Source organism: Emys orbicularis, chromosome 19 (assembly GCF_028017835.1).
Source record: "Emys orbicularis isolate rEmyOrb1 chromosome 19, rEmyOrb1.hap1, whole genome shotgun sequence".
NCBI classification, from domain to species: Eukaryota; Metazoa; Chordata; order Testudines; family Emydidae; genus Emys; species Emys orbicularis.
The window spans coordinates 23471442-23493752 of NC_088701.1; the positions used below are offsets into that span (position 1 = coordinate 23471442).

Here is a 22311-nt window from a genome sequence, read left to right on the forward strand (position 1 = left end):
CATCTCAGTTTCAGTGAACTGCAGATGGGTGTGGCCCAACCTCTGTCTGTGCTGAAGCTGACTGGAGTGTCTAACCTAGCAAGACAGGAGGGGAGGGGTGCCTGTTCTGGCAGGAGGGTGTTCTTTGTGGTATCCCAGCTCATCGAGTGATGGTCTCAAGGGAAGACAAATGGAAATTGATATACAATTTGCCTGGGAAAAGGCTGACCTGGAAAAAGAAAAGGCTGCCCACCAGCCTGGACTTAAGAAACAAAGCAATTAAGACCCAGAAGCATGACCTGGCTGTAATGGAGTGGAAGAGGTGCACAGAGACATGTATCCTGGAGCTGGAAGTTGGGGTCCTGGTGACTGCTGCGGTGGGAACAAACCCCAAGGACTCTAGCTGGAAGCAAACCCAACCTGAGTGAAAGGGGGGGGATTTTGCTGGCCAGCGAAAGGTCCCTCATAGCTGGTAGCTGTGAGCCTACAGCTGGATCAGGGTCTCTTTCCCTTTTGGGGGACACAGGAGTGTCTGCCCCATAGGGGAGCCCAAAAACGAATTTTAGGTATACTGCCTCCGCCATGGTCAGTGTCCAAGTCTCTGGCAGTAAGTTCAGGAGGAGGGTGTGACGTTGTGCAGTCTACATGGTTTTATAAAAACATGATAATAAGTGAATATAATGTAACTGGGATAGTTTTATAAAAAAATTGATAATAAGTGACTATAATGCAAATGGGATATGCTTTATGCAAAAGGTCTCTTGTAAGGTATCATTACAAAGCTCATAATCTACTGAGTGTGATCATCCTGTTTGTAGAAATGTACCACTCTTGTATCTAAAACTAGAAATATAAAATGCAACTCTGAGGGCCTATTGTAATTATGTAAAGTGTGGGCCATTAATGATGGTTTGGAATCTTGATGACTCCCATTGTCTGCAGATGGCTGTTTACCTGTGAGTCTCCCTGTATGTGTGTGTGCTGGCAAGTGAGTAATGAAGTCTTGCAGTGACATGTGATCATGTCACCTGAACTGGAATCCATCTTTAACCTGGTGCTTTTCCAGTGGGGGGTGGGGGGTGGGGTGGAAACCCAGAGGGACAAAGGGTTCCCGCCTTATGCAAAAGATATATAAAGGGGTGGAAGAGAACAGAGAGGGAGAGGAGCCATCATGGAGAATCCCCTAGCTAACACCTAAGCTGGAACAAGAGCTGTACCAGGGGAAAGAATTGTGCCCAGGCCTGGAAGGTGTCCAGTCTGAGAAAAACTTACTGAAGCATCTCTGAGGGTGAGATTATCTGTATTTAGTTTGATTAGACATAGATTTGCGCATTTTATTTTATTTTGCTTGGTGACTTACTTTGTTCTGTCTGTTACTACTTGGAACCACTTAAATCCTACTGTCTGTATTTAATAAAATCACTTTTTATTTAGTAATTTACTCAGAGTGTGTATTAATACCTGAGGGAGCAAACAACTGTGCATATCTCTCTATCAGTGTTATAGAGGGCGAACAATTTATGAGTTTGCCCTGCATAAGCTTTATGCAGGGTAAAACGGATTTATCTGGGTTTAGACCCCATTGGGAGTTGGGCATCTGAGTGCTAAAGACAAGCACACTCCTGTGAGCTGGTTTCAGGTAAACTTGCAGCTTCGGGACAAGTGATTCAGACCCTGGGCCTGTGTTGGAGCCGGACAGGAGTGGCTGGCTCAGCAAGACAGGGTGCTGGAATCCTGAGCTGGCAGGGAAAACAGAAGCAGGGGTAGTCTTTGCACATCGGGTGGCAGCTCCCAAGGGGGTTTCTGTGATCCACCCCGTCACAGCATCCCACTGCAGGATCAGGGCCTAAGATTGTTACGACTGAAACAGATTAGAGACAAAGTTATGTTCCTCTAGGATTTCAGCTTGTTTGCTTTGTGCATTTGACAGCATGATGTAGCTAGTCAGTCCCACCATTCCCCTGTTGTCTTTCACAGAGCAAGAAAAGAGAAACATTTCAAAAAATAGGGCAGCAATTTTAAAGACAAAAACTGTCAGGATGGCTTGGAGTTAGGTGTAGTACCTGAGATGAATTTAAATTTTTTGTTTAAGTACTAGATTCCAACTTGACAGTATCCCTTTAACTTTGAGATGCTGTTATGCATATACAGTCATTCTTCACGAGTATTTTAACGGCACACAGAGCATGTGACAAAGACACTGTCAGACCACTTCTGAAAGGAAGCAAACTTGGTCATCACTTCTGGAGTGAAAGAATGATCATACAAAATGCTAATGACCAGAGAATGCCCATAGCTTCATCAAGTCCAATGTATGATATGGACATCTATTCAAACTCACACATGCAACAGCAAAACAGTGTCCCCACAGGAGATTATTTTGGTTCTAGTAGATCACATATTATTTCCATACAGGCTGATTGCAAATACAGTGCAACATTCACACTGCAGTGGAATTGCCTAGAATCAGATGCTATCTGGATGACAACTGAAGTGTTAATGGAAGCAAGACAAAAACATGAACTATCTGGAGTCCACTAAAGTAGTGGGGACAAGCTGACAAGTTATGTTATCAGATTTGGAAGGGACAGGGAGAGCAATTATCCTCCAAGGTTGTCAAAGTTTTTCCAAACTGATCACTTCAAAACCAATAACCATATTAACTGATGCATGATCCAGCCAAGAACGCCTCATTCACATGTAAGCTTACCTTTCTGATTTTGTTTCTTAGACATCCCTGCGTATTTGTTTTTATGGTCAATTAATTATATGAGGAAGGAAAAACAGTCCTCTCCCTTGAATAATGTGGCTGACCGCTGCAATTCACACGTCGTCTTGTATCAAAAGGAAATGGCAAATATCTGGTACGGATGGCAAATGGGAGCTAGAGTCGTCAGAAAGTCTGCTGACTGAACAGCAAAGCACTCTAGGCTCCTTCCTCTCAACACCAACTTATCAGGATGCCTGAAGGTAGCAGCTCACATTGTCCTTTTCACAGATTCTGAAAGTAAAAACCAAACAAGAAAGGAATTAAGTTAGAAAACTCCTGCTGTATTAGCCATGTCTGTAGAGGAACTCTCATAGGGTACTGGGCTCTTCTGGGTAACGCTTTTTAAAAATAACATTTATGTTGCTTAAAGGGCACTGTAAAACTACCAGTAAAAAAAAAGAAAATCTAACCACAAAGCAGCAAGGTCTCTAAAGACTTTGCCCTGAGTTTCAGCAATCTTGCAGTTCTGGAATTGAGAGTCAGTGTAGCCTATACAAGACAATTTTATTGAAGCACAAAAGCATTACGGCCAATTTATGACCCATTATAAAAACAGCTGTCTAAACTGATAGTAGCATGGAGATTAAATTTCTGTATGCAGGGTTCATTATGCAAGGGACTAAGAGCCCGAATTCCTATATTAGACAAAATTTAGCAGAACTTTCATTCAGGAATCTCTCTTCATATTAAGTAGTGTTAGCATGTTCAGTTTGAGCAAGGCAACATTACATTGCTCTGATTTTTCTCTAACCACACCCATAGTTTCTGTTACTTTATTTCAGCAAAGAACATGACCGCAATTGACTGAAGCAGGAATAGTTCTCGCTCTGCATTGCATTATTTTTAATTTGAAGAAATGAAGGGGTCAGTGATGTTACTGTTCTTGCTCCCATTAATTAGTGCAGGAGCCTTGATAGCAGTCACCACAGTCAGGCGTGACAGGCAAAACAAAGAACAAGGTACAAAAAAAAAAAAAAAAAAAAAAAAAAAAAAAAGGACTAATAAGGAATTCTCTGCTACTGTAAATTGGCACAGCTCTGTGGAGCCAGCTGGCCCGCTAAAACCTTACAGCCACATTCAGAAGGAAATGTAAAAACTCAATGAAGAGCTGATAGTAAACCCCTGCTTAGGGACGTGTGCTAAAGACATTCCCGGGATATGGTTTACACATCTAGGGGGGAAAAAAACGAGGAGTCCTTGTGGCACCTTAGAGACTAACAAATTTATTTGGGCATAAGTTTTCGTGGGCTTTGATGAAGTGGGTTTTAGCCCATGAAAGCTTATGCCCAAATATATTTGTTAGTCTCTAAGGTGCCACAAGGACTCCTCGGTTTTTTTGCTGATACAGACTAACACGGCTACCACTGAAACCTGTCACCACATCTAGGGAACGCAGCAACACTAACATAATACAAGAAACTAGTAACACTGGACAACTGAACGTTAGCAGATTCCTACAACACAGGTGCTTATACAAATGTATTTGATTTATAAATGAAGTATTTGCTATAACTAAAACTTTCCAAGCTAAACTATACAAGTGTTAAAAACATTTTTAACTTCTAGTCACAGAACTCAAACACACTTTTTACAATCACGAGACGTACGCTCTAAGATACAGAGGAAGCTGCTAGAATACAATCAAGACTCAGTGTATTTTGAAAGCTGCATGCATAAGAGAGCCCTTTTACCTGTCAGCAAAGCTCTTGGAAGGAAGAAAGGAAGGAATACAAACTCCTGTCTTGCTGCCTTCAGCTCTTGGAATTAAATAACGCAATTGGTTAGGTTCTGGTGCCTTGAGGCACACCCCACCCATTAAATTTGGAGTATGTCAAATGAAATTCTGAAAATAAAATGAGATCCCCACAAAAGCCAGGAAATTTAGTGAAGGACTAAATCTTCAATATTTGGATAGAACAAGGGAACCAGCTGAACTTTTTCCTACTGCCAGGACCTTCAGAAAATCATTGCTTGCAGAAACACCGTCAATGCTCAAAACAGATGTGCTCTGGATCATCCGAGTACGTGTAAGTTTCATTTCCCCACCCTCCTGCCTGCTTCCTGGCTGCCAGCAGGCAGTACACTGTAAATGATACAAGGATCCTGCTATTGGAAATGCTAGAACTGAATTGCTGTGGATTTCAAGATAATTCCTGTTCAGGAGAAGGAATGTGGTATATATACACACTTGTGATCACAGAACTAGTACCCAGAAGTCTATTTTTGTAGGATCTTTCAGGAACATAGCTATAATGTAAGGTCTTATGCAACACTTACTTTCAGAAAACAAAACAGCTTCTGCGATTCAGAGCAGTGTGTGAAAGTACCCAGGCAATTTTAAATACAGAAGCAACATTTCATCTATAACGCCTGACCAGAGGCGAATTAGAGGTTTGTGGGGCCCTGAGCCAAAGCAAATGGGAGCCCCCACACCCCGATCCGGCTCCGCCGGGCGGGCGGAGCACGTATGGGTGCAGGGGCACCCATTTTTCCAGGGGCCCACGCCCCATTGGCTCAGTGTTTAATCTGCCACTGCACCTGACAGTCCCTTTAAGTGAAGCTCCTTGCTTTATGGGATTGTCTTAACCTTGATTTTTTGTTTTTAACAGTACTTTTGACTGTGGATTTTCTATAAATGCAAATTCCTGGACAGTAAATAGCTAGAGAGATGCCTCATTCAGACAATATATGGCAGCAATACATTTAAATAGCCTAATGTATTATATATCACTCTTCTCCAATGCCTTTTATCTGAGGATCTCAAAGCACTTTGCAAAAGGTAAGCCTCTCCAACTGTGAGGCAAGTTATGTCTTCATTTCAAAGAGAAAAATAACTGCAGTAATTAAGTCTTGGAAAAAACAAAGGCATTTACCAGCAATTATAAGTTATTCTTTACCAAGCCTGACAATATCATATAAATGATACTCTAGTAATGGATCAAAGGAATATAGCCATTGATAAACGTGATAAGCATTAAATGGCTGGCCATTATAGTCTCAAGGATGGAATCAATAGTACATTATCAAATGAAACTGCCAGGGTGGAAACATAACTTGGACAATCGGAAGCAACTTCAGCTTATGTTAATATTCAGTTTCATAAAGTTGTGCAACATTCACAACCAGATGCCTTGTAAATAACTGACCAGCAGGGAAATTGCAACATGGTTGTTAGATGAAAGGCTTAGACAAATCACTTTTGTTTTTAAAAACAAAGTGGAAGCATCTCTTTAAATTCCAAGACCGGTAAAATAACCAAAGGGTAGAACAAGTTAAAAAAAATTGAAAAGGATAGTGTATTTAGTCAGAAAAGATATCCCAACATCTAAGACATTAGGTATGGTATATTTCAATAAAATCTGTATAAAAACAAATATTAACCTTTAAAAACCGTAAGAAAATTTAAAAAATGAATGAATATCTGATTTGTTGGATTTTAAGTAACTCCATTATGAAATTTAAATCCACAGATTATGTAGGACCTAGAAAGAAAAAACTACAATAATTTGTGCTTCTTTTTCTGGCTCTGGAGCAATTAAGCTGTTCCCAGAGCTGTGCAGTCACTTAGCTGATTACATAAAATAGGATGTGAAAAAGAAATTAGCATTGCTAAAGTAGCTTGAAATTTAGAAGTAAAAAAAAAAAAAAACCACAATGTTTTCCAAACAGAATAACAAGATGAGCAGGGATATATTTTCAAGCTTCTTTATGCCTTTATTGTAGGAAGTACCAACTTTAAAAGATACTCATCCATAGCCTCTTTTAAGAATACTACGATAATAGTCTAGGACTGATAATTAGTCAATATTTAAACTCACTGGCTATCTAATGTTTGCCGGGAGGAAAAGTATGTACCTGGTGAAAGCTTTGCATGGGTTATCTATTAAATAAACTAAAAAAGTTGCTTCTGCTGCTACTATCCTGAAGCCTAAAGGACAAATCTGCTACTTAGAAGGATTTTTACCATTTTCATGTTGGGATGTCAAGCAAGTAGTGTTGGTTTTTTTTCTCTCTTGAGCTTAAACAACATAATTCGTGCTATACAGTAGCATCTGGCTAATTGGCTTTTGAGTAAAGTAGTCCCTTACCAAGCTATTTTAATCTTGTTGATCAAGCACACGGAAGTCTGTGTGATTCTACACACAATACCATTTTACTAGGATAAATCTTTCCATTTGTAATTTATAATCATTCACAAAAAGTAACTATTTCCAAGATACCAGGATGACTACCATCAGCAAAGGCCCCAAAAAACAAAGATGTTTATCCAAAATATTATGCACCCTGCCTTTGTAACACATACACATGTACACAGGATTAAAGATCAGTTAAGTACCATGTAATAGAAGTGCCCCCAAATTAACCTAGGAATCCAAAGTATCGTATTTTGTCTTACCACAAACAATACTTAGAGCCGTAACAGGTTTCATATACCTGCTAGGGGTAGGAATAGTGAGAATAATTAAGAATACTTAAAAAAAAAAAAAAAAAAAAAAGTTTTCTTTTTTGTTGTGTCCTGTGTCCCCGCAAAAAACCCTGCCTCCCAGCTGACACCATTCACTTTATTTGTCAGCCTGTACTGGATCTCTGACACTTCCTCTTTAAGCAAAAGCCAAAAAAAGCCATATAATTCCAACTGCCAGCATCATTAAAGCTTGACACAGGCCTCCATCATTCCTCTTCGAAGACTTTTAGCTTTTCCGCTCCAGAAGAGATTTAAACCTGGTTCACAGGCTAGTGAGCCCAGATGGCCGCCATCACACACTAAACTGAACGTGCTCAATGTTTTGATACTAGCAGGTTAGCTTAGGTAGCTTCTGTCAGAAGAGGGAACAGAATATGTCCAGGAGTTCTGGAACAATTTGTATAGTGGCGGTACTGAGAGCCACTGAATTAAGCGGTCAACCCTACATAGGATGGAAACCACTTCAAGCCAGGGGTGCGGCAGTGCCCCCAGTTTCAGCACCCATGAACATGCCAGACAGTGGTAAAAGCTATTAGAAAAGCATGACAGGAACTGATTTTTTAATCTATACAATCAGATTCCAGAAGAAAAAAGGCACATTTAATACACAGTGCTATTAACAACTTGGCATGGAGAGGAGGGGAGAGGTAGAGGGGAATTTTTATGCACTCTGGCCTCCTTGGTTTTCTGAGCACAGGTCTGAAAGTGTCTCCAATACCAATGGCCCCAGGGGAATCTCTGTTTGCATAAAGCAGCTTTTTTCCCCCTGCCCCAGACTAATCCTTTGATGTTTCTAGGAGAGGAAAGCAAAATCATTTTGTAAAAAACAATCTTTTCCTACTATCCTATTCAAACTTTTATTCAGGATTTTTCCATATGGAACATATCTTGCTCTAACCAGTTCATTATTTTGTACAAGAATGAACTGAATATTTAAATATAGAGATGTCGCTGTCTATGGTCTCCTTAAATCCACACCTGTATTGTTCCTTCAATTAAAGGATTATGAAGAGCACAAACTAAGCATTACATAGTCTAGAACATACATACCTCTTACAATCTAGTTTTATACGGTCTTGCACCTTAGAGAAGTGAAAATGCAAACACCACTCAGAACACACTGATTATTTGTTGCACAAACACACAACATGTGTGCACATGTAGATGCAGTATACCAAGGTAAAAAGCAAAAGACAACCATTTTACTTTTCCACAAATTTCAGATCACCACACCACCCACCAGTAGACTGCATTAGTTAATGCCAGATTATACCATTAATGCCAGATACCACCGTGTTTTACACAACTGTATAGTGAATGGATACCATCCAATGCAGGATTGTTTTTATAAGACTTGCATATTAAAAAAAACTGCTGTAGTCTAGTGACTAGTCACAGAACTGGAAGCAAGAACTCCCAAATTCCAATCCCAGCGCTACCACTAATGTGCTATGTGGCCTTGGGAAAGTCAATTCACTTCCATGCGCCTACTGTAATGTGGGGATAATTCACATCTGTTGCAAAGTGTTTGTATTGGTGTAAAGTGCTGAGTATTACTCTGGTCTTCAACGGTTTCGTTCCAAGCTCTTTGGTCCTGAGGGAGGTATGTGTGCCACACAGACAGTGTAATCAGGCCCTGTACAGAAAGAGAACCTGTCATGCTCTAGCAGCCATTCTGGATGGGCCTGCATCCAGCCCAGCTTGGCCGGAAGAACAATTTAGCCAAATGAGAGGAGACAAAGACATTGCATATTCATGTGAGAAGAGGAGACAAGAATAGATAAGGAGGAGTTGAGTAAAGGGAGCAGAGACTAGCAGAAGTCCCTGTCTCCAGATCCCTGGTAGAAAATGTAGAGGGAAAGAAAGAGATAGAGATTCTTGTCCTGATGGTATTTTAGTGTCTCTTACAACCAGCTGTGAAGCTTTAAGGCATACTTTGGACTGCAGCTGTGTGCATGCTCTGTCAGGTGTTCCAGGCATTGCCACCACTGTCGCTTTATCAAAATTCTTACTTCCCTATTGCAAACATTTCTTAACTCTTCATTCTATAAAACCTTCCATTAGAGATCTCAAAGCACCTTGCAAACATTACATAAACTTCAAGACTGTCCCCCAAGAAGTAATAATGGATATGAGCTGTTTGCTCTTTAGATGCAGCTTGTTCAAATAGATACACACAGAGTTTCTCTCTTTTGTTTGTTGTTAAACCACCATGATTACTTTCAAATAGCTTTCTGGGTTTGAAAGCCACAAAAATAAGATTTTTGTTCGACACTGATCTATAGAAGGAATTTTTTTTAAAATGAGCTGGTTTCTTTTTGGCTATTCTTTCAACATAATCTGTAAAAGATTTCTTTTAAAAAGTTCAGATAGCATTAGAAGAAAGACATCCAAAGAGGACTTACTGGAAGTCTCAGAAAATGTATGCTGTTAGATCTCCTGCCTTAACTGAAGGGGCAAAGGTGTTGAATCCTTAAGATCTCCTAAATTAAATAGGGGTTAACAACAAATAAATGATGAATTTTAAGAAGTCCCACTGAAAGTTCCTTTCTCTCAGTTGCTCAGCTTTCACTCTCCTGGCTCTTGTGATGTCAGTTTGAGTGGTCCAAGTCTATCAAAGAGTCATCCAACAGACAGTACTTGATATTGTAAACTTAAAAACAAGCAGATTTAAAAAACCTCACACCTTCTTTGTATTAATAAAGAGTTTATAAAAAACATGTCTCTATCCCCATTCTTTGCAGGTCACCGCTTCCTTTGTCTTGAATCTAATTAGCCCCTTTCGCTTAGGGACTATACTGCAGTTGTTCAGCAAAATCATAAAATAATTGAAAGCCACTTGAAAAGTAATCTACAATCCAATACACAAGTCAACTCTCCCTCAAAACAGAAGTATATGCTGGCAAACCCTTAACTACAGTGGCTCCAGCAACCACCACTACTGCTGTACATTTGTGATGCAGGGCAAATTAGCTGATAGATATGTATTACTTCTGTGTGGATTGTGTCAAATGTTTTCCATCGAGTTTTTGATTAAACAAAAATGTTAGTGGAAAGTATGATTTCCTTGAAAAAAAAATATTTTTATTGGAAAAGAAGAGTTTTCTGTTTTCCGACTAAATGACTTTTCATCAGAAAACTGAAAACTTTATTTTTTCAGTTGTAAATTTAGACAAAATCAAAATGTTTTGGTTTTGTTGAAGTTTTCTACCAAAACCAAAACATTTTACAGCCAGTGCTAAAAGTTACTAAACCAGCCTGTAAAACATTCCCCCCCCCACACACACACACACAGCTGCCCAACAGATTCTTTATTAAATGTTACATGTTAAATGTTTGAATAGTCAGGGAAACCATGCCAAAAACCTGCTGATTCCAAGCACCGTCCTGCCCATTTTTCTCCTCGCAGTATTACCTGCCTTTCATCAGACATATTCCTGCTGCCTCATTCCCAGTCATCATTTCTTATTTGCAGGATAGTAACACCTGCAGGCCCCAATGGGGATCGGGCCCTCATTGAAGTGGTTGTCGTATAAACACAAGACCCCCAAAGAGTTTACAGGCCAGGATGTAACAAGTGGGTGTAATATACAGGCACAGGGAGTAGGGGCGAGATGGTGAGAGCAGCAGGACCCTTGGCTGTGTATGTGCCAGTGTGCAGTACAAATCAGGAGTCCGTTCCCATGGACACAGCTGACACCAGTGACCTTAGTCTCCCCTTTATGTTCTCCCACCTGCCGCTGTACATCTTCCTCATCACCCCCGTTCAGCCGTTCGCCCCAACTCCTCGCTGGGTCATCCTCCAAGTCCCCCACCTCTTCTCGCTACTCTATCACAGAGCCCCCAGGTCATCCCCTGCACCGCTCCGCCTGCTCTCCCCCCAGCGCCACCCTCATCGCCCCCTCCTTTCACCCTCCTCCTCCTCCATCAGCTCTCTGCCCCCTCAAGCTCCCCCCATCAGCTCTCTGCCCCCTCAAGCTCCCCCCATCAGCTCTCTGCCCCCTCAAGCCCCCCTCCATCAGCTCTCTGCCCCCTCAAGCCCCCTATGTCCACCCCCCCTCCATCAGCTCTGCCCCCTCAAGCCCCCTATGTCCACCCCCCCCTCCATCAGCTCTGCCCCCTCAAGCCCCCTATGTCCACCCCCCCTCCATCAGCTCTGCCCCCTCAAGCCCCCTATGTCCACCCCCCCTCCATCAGCTCTCTGCCCCCTCAAGCCCCCTATGTCCACCCCCCCTCCATCAGCTCTGCCCCCTCAAGCCCCCTATGTCCACCCCCCCTCCATCAGCTCTCTGCCCCCTCAAGCCCCCTATGTCCACCCCCCCTCCATCAGCTCTCTGCCCCCTCAAGCCCCCTATGTCCACCCCCCCTCCATCAGCTCTCTGCCCCCTCAAGCCCCCTATGTCCACCCCCCCTCCATCAGCTCTCTGCCCCCTCAAGCCCCCTATGTCCACCCCCCCTCCATCAGCTCTGCCCCCTCAAGCCCCCTATGTCCACCCCCCCTCCATCAGCTCTCTGCCCCCTCAAGCCCCCTATGCCCACCCCATCAGCTCTGCCCCCTCAAGCCCCCTACGCCCACCCCCTGGGCCCAACAGCTCCCTTCCACCTTCCTTCCCAGTGCCCCCCACAGGGGCCCGCACCGGCGTTACTCCTTATTGCCCCCCCCGACTCCTAGACCTGCCTCACTGCCCCTCCCCCCGCACTCACCCGCCTCCACCGGGCCCGGGCTGCTCCCCTCAGCCCCGCCGGCCCTGGGCCGAGGCTGGGGCGGGCCCTGGCCGCGCGCGCAGGAAGCCAGACGCCGCCGCCGCGACAACCCCCCTCACCGTCTCCTCAGGCCGCCGCTGCCAGGCACCGGGGAAGGGGGGGGGCGGGGGCCCGCACCGACCCCGGCAAGAGCCTTCGAGCCCAGCCAACCAACGGGAACAGGGCTCAGGAGCCACCCAGCCAATGGCGAGCGCTAGAGACGGAAAACCAGCGCGCGGACAGCGAGGCCAACCAATGGCGGCACGGGACACCGAGCCCCGCCAGCCAATAAGGAGCGGCGAGGGGCCGATCCAAGTCCCACCGACCAATAGGACAAGGAGAGGCTCCCTCGCGGAGCCTCCTGCGCGCCGGAGCCAATGGGCAAGCAGAGCGCTCGAGCCAGTACGGGTAGCGAGGACGCCCCAGGAGAGTGGCGTGGCTAGAGACGGTCGAGGACCAATCCAACAGCGTCCAGGAGATACCTGGCTCCGCCCCCTTTTCTCGCCGGCTAACGCCGAGGGCGGGGCGGGGGGAGACGAGCTGAGCCGGAAATTGCCGAAGCCGCCGCCGCGGACCTGGCGGAAAGAGCCGAGCTGGTTCCGGAAAGTGCCGAAGCTGGGAGCTGGCCTCAGCACTGATGTGCCAAGGCTGGAGCCTGGTGGGGAGCCGGGGGGCGGGGTCGGCTGCAGGGGACTCAAAGGTCACTGGTCCTGGAGGGCCTGAGCTCTGGGGTCACTGGTCCTGGGGGGCTCTGGGGTCACTGGTCCTGGCGGGGCTCTGGAGTCACTGGTCCGGGGGGGCTCTGGGGTCACTAATCCGGTGTCCCTGGGCTCTGGGGTCATTGGTCTGGGGGGGCTCTGGGGTTACTAATCCGGGTGCCCCTGGGCTTTGGGGTCACTGGTCTGGGGGGCCCTGGAGTCTGGGGGCCCTGGGGTCACTGCTTCCCCACCTGTCCCATGCATGATGCCTACTCCCATGGGGGCCCCTTGGCTCTGGGGTTGCTGGCCACCCTTCTCCATGTCCCATGCAGAGGGCCTGGTCCCCACCCAGGTCCCATCTGGGCAGCTTTGGCTCCGGAATCTCCGTTCTGTCAACGCCAGGGTCCCGCATCCCCAGCGCCACGTTCTGCCCAGATTTTCCACACACAGGGCCTCACCCCTGCCCTCCTCGAGGCTGGCAGAGCTGGACAACAGCAGGCCCTTCCTGTCCTGGCTGGATGGGAACTAGTGACCCAGCAGCCAAAGGCTCCATCCCCTGGAGCCCACCACCCCTTCCTGACCCAGCCGGGCCTTTCTCATCTCTGCCCTCGACGCATCACAACACAGGCCAACCCAAGCCCCACGCGCCTCCCTTCTCCTGCATTCTCTGCTGGGGATCTGTCCTCTCAGTTCTTGGCGCTGATTCAGACCAGCTTAGGGCTTTATTTCCTTTATTTTTGGTTCTCCTCTTTCCACTTGCAGCCTGATGCCGACACCTACTGGGCACCCAGGGCATCACAACGACTTCAAATATCAATGCACCGTTCCCACATCCAACCCAAAGTGCTTCATTGGTGCTGTTTATTCATAGGGCAAGCGGCCGGCAGGCCCAGAGCAGAGCTCGGTGCTGTCCAAACGCAGGGTAAAAGACCATCCTCACCCTTCTTATCGGCTGCAGAGTTTGTGGCAGCAAAGTGCAGAGTCCCCAGGCCACCGCCAAGTTTGGTCCGAGGGCAGTTGGCAGCGACGTGATGTTGTCGGTCTTTGGCCCCAGCCGTGCGTGGGAGCCGCTAGTTGGCCCCGGCTGCACATGGACTCTGGCCCGTTGGAACAGTTCAGAAGGGCCCAGGAGCGGCTGGTAAATCAAAAGCAGGTGTATGTTTGCCTGGTCAGCTATAAAACATTGCTGATGCAACTCCAGTCCCTACATGCGAGCCATGGGGCTGGCCCTGAGAATGCTACAGCTCAGCAGGGAGGGGTGTCAGCAGCGACATGCAGCATTACCGGTCCCTGCCCTGAAGAGCGGGCAGTCTAAACAGACGGGACAGACACAGAGTGGGAAGGGAAACAGGGATCAAGTGACTTGCCCAAGAAGGTCAGTGGCAGAGCCAGGACTAGAACCATGTTCCTGGCTCCCATGCCACTGCTCCAGCCACTAGACTAAGCGACAGCCCTCAAAAATTACAACAGAAGAACCCTGCTTTATGACACGCCCTGGGCCCGATCCACATTCCACTGTTCTCAAAGGGAGCGACGGGTCCGGAGCACTTTTGGCCATTTCATTGAGGCTCTTCTGATAATTTGTCCCCCGTCCCTGGTTTCTGATGAGCCCCAGCCCATCTCGGCCACCTTCCTTCCCTGGATCTCAAAGCACTTTGAAACCAGTCACCTCAAACCCCACCTGGGGACCAGGCACTGGCCCCCTTTTACACGGACAGGAGACATGGCTGGCACCACGTCACGCGATGACTCAGCAGCAGAGCTAGGAACAGCACCCAGGAGGGCTGATGGCCAGTCCCCTTCGCATAGGCCACGAGTTGCCATCCAGCGAGCCACTTGCCCCCTCAGGAAGGGGGAGGGGGAAAGCGTCTCTCTTGCTGCCCAGTGCAATGTGCCAGCCCGGTGCCCTGTCCGTCTCTGCCGCAGCGTCAGGATTGAGAGGAACAGCTGAGGTTACTGCCGCTCAGCTGGGCCGTTTTCCTTCGCACCTGGGTCGCTGTTTTGCATTTCACTCTGCTTGTGAGAGCAAACCTAGTCCGGTCAGTTTCACTTCCTGGTTCTCATGCCATCCCCAAGAAGTGCTGGGGGGCTGGGTGGAGAAAGCAGGCACATTCTCCAACTGCAAAGCCGTGGGAGGGGCGCGGCAGCTTGGCCTCCCCCACAAAGGCTGCTGCCCGTCATGCGGGCTTGGCTTTCCTCGGCTGCATGAGGCTCTCGTAGGCGGCCTGCACCTCGATGAACCGCCTCTCGGCCTCCTCCGCCCGGTGGCGGTTGTGATCCGGGTGCCAAAGTTTCACCAGCTCCCGGTAACTCTTGTGAATCTCCTCCACGGGGGCACCATCCCGGAGGCCCAAGACCTGAGGGGTTGCAAAGAGAAATGACCTCACTGGACTGGCAGCGGGGGAAGGATGCAGTGGGTCTCCGAGCTCTGGGGCCTTCCCCCTAGGGGATTGGGAGGGGAGCTGGATCCAGACTGGAGACCCAGGAACTGCATCCTGCCTGGAGATTGGGCCTTGGCAAAGGATGGGCAGTGCAGGAGTTCCCCTGCAGGAGGCGATCACGCGAGCCCGCTGGGAGCAGCGCAGCCCCTAGGGGACGCTAGTGCTCAATGTGGCCCTGAAGCTTTGGGAAGCCACGTGCTTCCATTCACATGCGTTTGCTCCCCCTGGAACGTGGGTGTTGAACGACTCCCACCCCCACCAGCTCCATGCAAACGAGACTGGAAGCCGCTGCCCCCTCAGGTCCCGCTGTTTTCCCTCCCAAACAGAGCTGGGGATGGATCCCAAGAGCCCTGGCCTCTGCTTTCCCTGCTGCTCTAACCATTAACCCCCAGCCCAGAGCGAGGAATAGAACCCAGGAGTCCTGGCTCTAATCACTAGCCCCCACCCCCCTCTCTTACACTTCTCCTTTGTCCATGTTAACGCTAGTCCGCACCCTCGTCCCCGCGGACACCCTCCCTGCTCCCCCCAGGAGCCAGCAGCTCCCCACCTTGTACGCCAGCTGCTGCCGCTCACTCTGGAAGCTCTGCACAAACTCATAGACCTTCTCCCACTCCTGGAAGGAGCCGGCCGCGAAGCTTGCACCCTCCGTCAGCAGCCTCCAGGCGCGGTAGGGCAGGAGGAGGAGCTGCTCCAGGAAGCTGCCCAGGGTCGGGAAGAAACTGAGCCAACCCAAGACGGCGCCAATGGCGTCGGCCACGTAGCGGGCGGTGGCGGCTGTGTTGCAGAAAGCGCAGTAGGCCAGCGGGGTGGTGAAGGCCAGGTAGGCCAGGCCCAGGTGGTACAGCCGGGCGCGCAGCGTCGCGTGGGTGCCCCGGCAGGGTTTGTAGCGCCGGCACTGCTGGGCGGTCACGCTGGCCGTCAGGCTGACGGGCAGGATGGCCAGGGCGCGGCCGTAGAAGACGGGGGAGGTGAGGAAGGCCGCCACCAGGGTGCTCCTGAGATCCGAGGTCTGGTCGCCCACGCTGGACACCACATGCACCCCCAGGCCCACGGCCAGCGGCAGGGCCAGCAGGTAGAAGCCAGCCAGGGAGGAGAGGCCGATCAATGCCACCAGCCCGAAGTAGATCCCCACCAGGACCTGGCCGAAGAAGCGCACGGGGCTGAGGGCCGGGGGCTCCGGGCTGCGGGGCTGCGGCTCCTGGGTGTCATTGGCTCGTGCCACCCAGCCGGGGAGCTGCCAGAACTCCCAGAGCCAGCCCACCCCGAAGCCCCCCAGGGTGAGCATCCACAGCAGGGCGTGGCTGTCCCGGCCCAGGTAGACGTGGTGCAGCCCGACGGGGCCCCCCAGCGCCCACAGGGCGTAGGTCACCAGGAGCCGCTTGGCCATCGTGTGTGTGTGTGGGGGTGGCTCACATGGGCTCCAATGCCGGGCTGGGGGGGTGCGACATCATCCTGCTGTGATGCCCCCCGCTGGCTGCTGGCAGTACTGCAGGTGTCCTGTCACCCTAAAGGAGGGGGGTGAAACAGATCATTGCAGAGCACGGGGCGTGGGGGCAAAAATCCCTCCTCCTATGTCACACAGCTGCCCCCTATGCCTGTGCCGGGAGGGGAGACAGGCAGAACGGCCCCGTGGCTCTGTGCCCTTGACTCCCTCCCTCCCGGACCCCTGGCCCGGGCTGCCCCCTCCCCCCTGCACAGTAACTAGAGATGTCCCCTGCCCCCCATCCAGGTGTGCTCAGTGCCCCGGCGTTCGCAGGCACCAGACCAGGTCCCTCTCCACGCCACGGGCCCCCTGGGAGCCCTCGTCCCACGCGGGATTGGAGCCGGCAGGGGCGTGGAGACACCTAGACGTCCCCCACTGCTCTGGAGCCAGGGCCAGCGTGAGCTGGGACGGGGGCACCCGCAGCCTGCTAAGGCCAGGAGAACAGGGACAGTGAGCAGACTGCACCCCCGCCCAACAACCCCCGGCCCAATCCCAGAGCCGCCCTGCGGCTTGGCTCACGTACCTCGCTGCACGACCACCCAGGCATGGGCCCCCAGCTGCAGGGCAGGGAGGGGGCTGGGCCACCAGGACTTTGGTCCCCTGCTCCCCACGCTCCCCGGGTTAGACTTTGCCCATGTGCCATGAGTCCGGGCGCTGACTCAGTGGGGCTCGGCGAGAGCTGGATTCTAGCTGCACCCACTGGTCAAAGGGCACCGGCCTTCCCAGCAGCCTCTGCTGCCCTGGGGGCCTGGGGGGAGTGGAGAGGGCGTCAGTGAGGCCCCTGGAAATGTCTGGTGGAAAGACAGAGACTCCTGACCCTCACTCCTCCGCTAGGTGCTGCAGCCCTGCCCCAGGGCCTGAGCTGTGGGGCCAGCATGTCCCTCCCGCCCCCGCTCGGGGCCCGGGATCGCTGCCGACCCCGGCTCCGACCTGGCTCTAAGCCCGTGAGGGTCGTTTCCTCCCATCACCTGGATTTTCCACACCAGGGCCCTGAGCCCTGCCCTGGTCTCGTGGGGCCGTGGGCTCGGGCGCCCCTGCACCTGCCGTGCGGGCCAGGCGAGGCAGGAGTCGTGCCCCGACCTCTAACCACTGGGCTCCCCCACGCTGTCCCCCGGCTCCGGGAGCCGTCCGACCCGCGGGGCCGTGGGAATGCCCAGCCTCTGCTGCAGCTGGGAAGCAGCAGATGGAGCTCTTTGCCTTCGAGTGTGAAGCCGGGCCCGGCCCCCACCCCCATCTGCTCCCCTCCTGACCAGGGCCCTGCGCACCCCAGGTGTGACAGAGCAGGGAGCCGGGCGGATTGACCTGGGGATGTCGCAGGGGAGTTTTACTGGGACTGTCTGCATGGGGGATGGGAGAGCAGGGGGGGACTTCACTTGAGGGAGATACCTGAGCCAGGACGGGGGTGAGGCCAGGTGACACCTCTGCCTGGAAACTGGACAAAGGCTGGAGGAGGAGCCGGGGAAGGCTGAGTGAGACGGCTGGGGGGAGGGGTTCAGTTTGGAGCGGTCTGGGGGAACGGAGGGAACCCCAAGGCTGGGGTCTAAGCTCCCTGCCCCCGCCCCCAAGGGACCTGACTGGGGGGTCCTGGTTGTACCTACAAGCTCCGTTTGGGACCGTGTTCCTGTCGTCTAATAAACACTCCGTTTTACTGTCTGGCTGAGAGTCCCGGTGAATCACAGGAAGTGGGGGTGCAGGGCCCGGACTCCCCCACACTCCGTGACACCCGGGCCCTGCACAAAGCCCCCAGCAGGAGACAGCCAAGCAGGAACAACGGGGGCAGGGTAACCTCCGGACCAGCAGCCCCAGGTCGGAGGCGGCGAATGGGGAACCCACGTCCGTTTCCATCCAGGGGTCATTCCCAGCACAGACTCTTCCGTCCCGGAGCTGCCATGCAGCCCCCGGCTGGCGCTAACCAGCAGCCGATCCAGACGTTCCTATAGCACCGGCCACCCGCAGTGTCCTGCCATGCGTGGCTGCCCCCTGCCACTGAAATGCAGCCACCTCTGGGTGCAACTAGGCTGCTGTATTGTTACTGGGGTGTCTAGAGGGGCCACGCTCGGGGAAGTGACTCGCCCAGGGTCAAGGTCAGGGGCAGAGCCAGATGTCCTGAGTCCCCGTGCTGGGCCCCAACCACTAGGCCGAGCTGCCTGTGCACCGCCGGAGGCAGGGGGATGAAGTCCCTAGCCAGTGGGACGGGCAGGCGGAGTTTGAGAGAGGGCCCTGACTGGAGTGGGCTGGGTGTGTTTGTTTTTCCAATGGTTGCAGGCGGAGGGGGTGGGACTCAGTTTCCCTGGGTGTTACTGGTTTAACGAGGTGAGGGGAGAGGGAGTTTGTTGGTACACAGGACCGGAGAGGGAACTTGGGACCCCAGCCGATGGCCTGGAGGATGGAGACCCCAGCGACCAGTGACCCGAGACCCCGACCCGGAGACCCAGCTCAGGAGTCGCAGCCGGTTCTGGCCAGTGGGAGGACAATGGGCTGCAGAGTGAGGACCCAGTGACCCAACCAGCCCGTTCCAGCCAGAGGACAGAAGCGAGGAGAGGAGGCCCCGGTTTACGACCCTGTTTACCTGGAGAGAAGACAATGGACAGAGGCGGGGCCTGGGGCCGGTGATCTCAGATGCCCAGCTGGGAGCAGGGGGGCTCGGGGCTGGAGACGGGGAGCAGGCAGAGCCCACCTGGATGCAGAGAGACTGGGATGTGCTGGGCTGAGGGAGGCCAGGCCTGAGGCCCTGAGAGTTTCCTGTGCTGGGGTCAACGCTCAATAAACCCTCCTGCAGAGCGCTGAGCACCCTAGATTGCAGCGGGGGGGGGGGGGGGCATTCCCACCTCGGGGCGGGGGGCAGACAGCTCCCACTGAACCTCACATGTGGCTGGGCTGGGAATCAGGCCCTGGGGGGCGTCCCCCGCCAATCAATCCATCAGCCCCCTCTGGCCCCCGCAATTGATTAATCCCTCCAGCCCTCCCCCCGCCATTTTTCCTCCTGGTCATTGTGGCCAGTGGCCACGTCTGGCGGATTTCATAGGGTCTCTCGGCTCCTAGCAATGTCTCCCCGCCCCCCGTCCCGCCGCGCTCGCCCCCAGACTCCTGTTTGCAGAGGCCAGTGGCAGCAGCGCCTTTATTTACATGGATTAGCAGGGAGCAGACCGCCAATTTGCTCTAATTCATTATTAATCAGCCCAATCTCCAGCCTCGGCCTGCGCTGTTGACTTAGCCGCCTGCCGCTCGCCCCCATGCAAATGGGATCCGTCCTTCGCCCATGGCGGGCGGGGGCTTTCCATGTGAATTCTCTGATTTCATTCTCCCCCCTCCTCCCCCCAGTCTCCCAGGGGGACTTAGCGGCGGTTCCGGAGCCCGGGGCGGGGGTCAGACGCTGGGGTCGGGGCCGGCTGGCTCAGGGGCTCGGGGGCCTGGAACCCAAAGGCCTGAGGGTGGGGCGAGGTGGCATGGCTGGCTGGCTCAAGGGGGTGCACTAGTCCCAGCTTGGGGGGGGGGTCTAGTTGTTACAGTGGAATCAGGGGAGCAGGTCCCTGGGGTGCCCAGGTGGAGCAGGCCCACCTCTGCCAGCCAACTGGCTGTGTGACCTTGGGGTGCACACGGTTCCTCTCCGTGCCTCCAGCTGTACAACAGGGCTAGTCCCTGACACCCCCCCTCGCCCCCCCTCCCACTCCAGCCTCTCAGGTGCTCCCACAATGTCCCCCTCAAACCAGGCCCCACCCACCCCACTGGCAGGGAACTAGCCGGAGCCCAGCTCGGCAGAGGAAGGGAAGAAACGGGGGGGGGGGGGTCTCTCTCTCACCCCAGCTCAACCTGGGGTGAGCAGGGGGCTAAAGAGCTATGGTGGGGTGGAGGGGTATGAATGGAGGGGGTGGGGTGGATGGAGCAGGGGGAGGGGGTGGATGAAGCGGGGGGCCCTGGGGGTGCATGGAGGGGGAGGGGGGGATGGAGCGGGGGGTCCATGGAGGGGGAGGGGGGATGGAGCGGGGGGGCCCTGGGGGTGCATGGAGGGGGAGGGGGAATGAAGCGGGGGGAGGGGTGGATAAAGTGGGGGGCCCTGGGGGTACATGGAGGGGGAGGGGGGATGAAGCGGGGGGGATGGAGCAGGAGGCCCTGGGGGTCCATGGAGGGGGAGGGGGATGGAGCGGGGGGCCCTGGGGGTGCATGGAGGGGGAGGGGGGCTGGAGCGGGGGTCCTGGGGGGTCCATGGAGGGGGAGGGGGAATGAAGCGGGGAGAGGGGGTGGATGAAGTGGGGGGCCCTGGGGTGCATGGAGGGGGAGGGGGATGGAGCGGGGGGACTGAAAAGCTTTGCCTCGGAGGAGCTGGGGGGGGCAGATGAATATTCAAGGGGAGCCGGAGCCGGAGCGGCCGGGGCCAGGGGACCAGAGAACAGGGGTTAGCGGGACTCGCCCCCCGCCCCATGTGCTGCCATTAGGGGAGAGCGAGGGCCCAGCGGGGTTGCAGCAGGGTGCCGGGGAGCCAAGGCCCGGCTGGGAGTCAGGGCTCCTGGGCGCGGTTCCCAGTTCAGGCAGGGCAGGGTAGTGGTTAGAGCAGGAACCAGGCGTCACAGTCCTGAGCTCCCCCCCACAACCCCGGGGGGCTGGGCCCTGAGCTCTGCAAAGTCTTGCCCCAGCTCTGAGTTCGGGATTGCCCATTGGGAGCGGAGGGAGGCTGTGGGGTGTGTATATGGGGGGGAGCGGTGGGGGGAGCCATGGTGCGGGGGGCACAGGGGTTACCAGTTTGGGGGGCTCCTGAGGGGGGGGCAGGGATTGCCAGTCAGAGGGTTGGATCCTTTGATCCTGGGGGCCCCAGTGTCTGGGTCTCTCTGTCCGTCTGTCCATCGGGGCGGGAGTTTCCTGGCTGCCTGACAGGGCTGTGGATGCCCCCCAATGCCTCCCCCCAGCCTGTCTTATTCCATGACAGCAGCGTCTGCGCGGCAAGTCCCATGGGCAGTGCGGCCGAGAAGCTTCCAGCGCCGCGGCCCAACGCTTGGCTGGCTCCGAGCTCAGCTGCCCCGGGGGGCTCCCGGGGAGCAGCCAAGGATGGAGCCAGGCGGAGCGCAGCCCAGCTGGGCCGGGGGTTTTCAAGCGAGGAGCCGCTGCCTGTGAACGGAGCAGGAGGGGGGCATGTGGGGGCTGGATTCTGCCCCTCACTTTTGACCCACAGCCCCTGCTAGCCCAGCCCTGGAGTCCCCCCCCCCCCCCGCTAGGCCCCTCACTCCCGACCCGCAGCCCCTGCTAGCCCAGCCCTGCCCCCCCCCCCAGCCCCCCAGCTCTGCTGGTGCCCCTCACTCCCAAAATATAATTTCCCCCCCAAGCCAATTACAGTGGGTCCCATTCAGGTCTCGCCCCCGGCTGGTTATTTTCACACACACACACACACACACACACACACACACACACACACACACACACACACACACACACACACACACACACACACACACAACACACACACACACAACACACACACACACATTTCCGGGCCGGCTGCGGCTGCGCAGTCCGGCAGATCGATTGCTGGGGTGGGGGGGCGGGTTTCCTGGGTCCCTATTGATTCTTTTAAGTATCTGGATTTTAAAATGTCAAATTTGCCGTTTCCATGCGGGGCCAGATCTAGCGTCTGGGAATGAAACGCGAAGGGATCGATGGAGCTGTGCCCAGAATGAGAACGGCCTGATTGGCCTGCACTAGCACCCCCCCGCCCCCCGCAGGCTGCCCCCCCCCGCCAACCT

The 22311-nt window shown here is 53.1% G+C and overlaps 2 protein-coding genes across 2 annotated transcripts in view; both read right to left on the minus strand.

Moving 5' to 3' along the window:
- The window catches only part of SPATS2 (spermatogenesis associated serine rich 2), a 44121-nt gene extending 32001 nt beyond the window's left edge, over nt 1–12120 (minus strand). The window contains exons 1-2 of the mRNA XM_065419362.1: nt 12038–12120; nt 2690–2980 (exon numbers count right to left, since the gene is read on the minus strand). Coding sequence (XP_065275434.1) covers nt 2690–2714 — 25 coding nt within the window. The 5' untranslated portion in view covers nt 2715–2980; nt 12038–12120. The remainder of the gene's footprint in view (nt 1–2689; nt 2981–12037) is intronic.
- A 2712-nt stretch (nt 12121–14832) lies between these two features.
- On the minus strand, nt 14833–16483 carry DNAJC22 (DnaJ heat shock protein family (Hsp40) member C22). The gene is made up of 2 exons (XM_065419072.1): nt 15644–16483; nt 14833–15012 (listed from the first exon to the last, which is right to left on the minus strand). The coding sequence occupies exons 1-2, from the start codon at nt 16481–16483 to the stop codon at nt 14833–14835; spliced, it is 1020 nt and encodes a 339-aa protein (XP_065275144.1).
- Between the last annotated feature and the right edge of the window lie 5828 nt (nt 16484–22311).

Bases quoted from the DNA above. Each gene is read 5' to 3' on its own strand.
- DNAJC22 (XM_065419072.1), bottom strand. From the start codon at position 16,483: ATGGCCAAGCGGCTCCTGGTGACCTACGCCCTGTGGGCGCTGGGGGGC. The intron at 15,013-15,643 runs GTGGGGAGCTGC...GCAACCCCTCAG, and splicing joins GGCAGCAGCTGGCGTACAAG to GTCTTGGGCCTCCGGGATGG.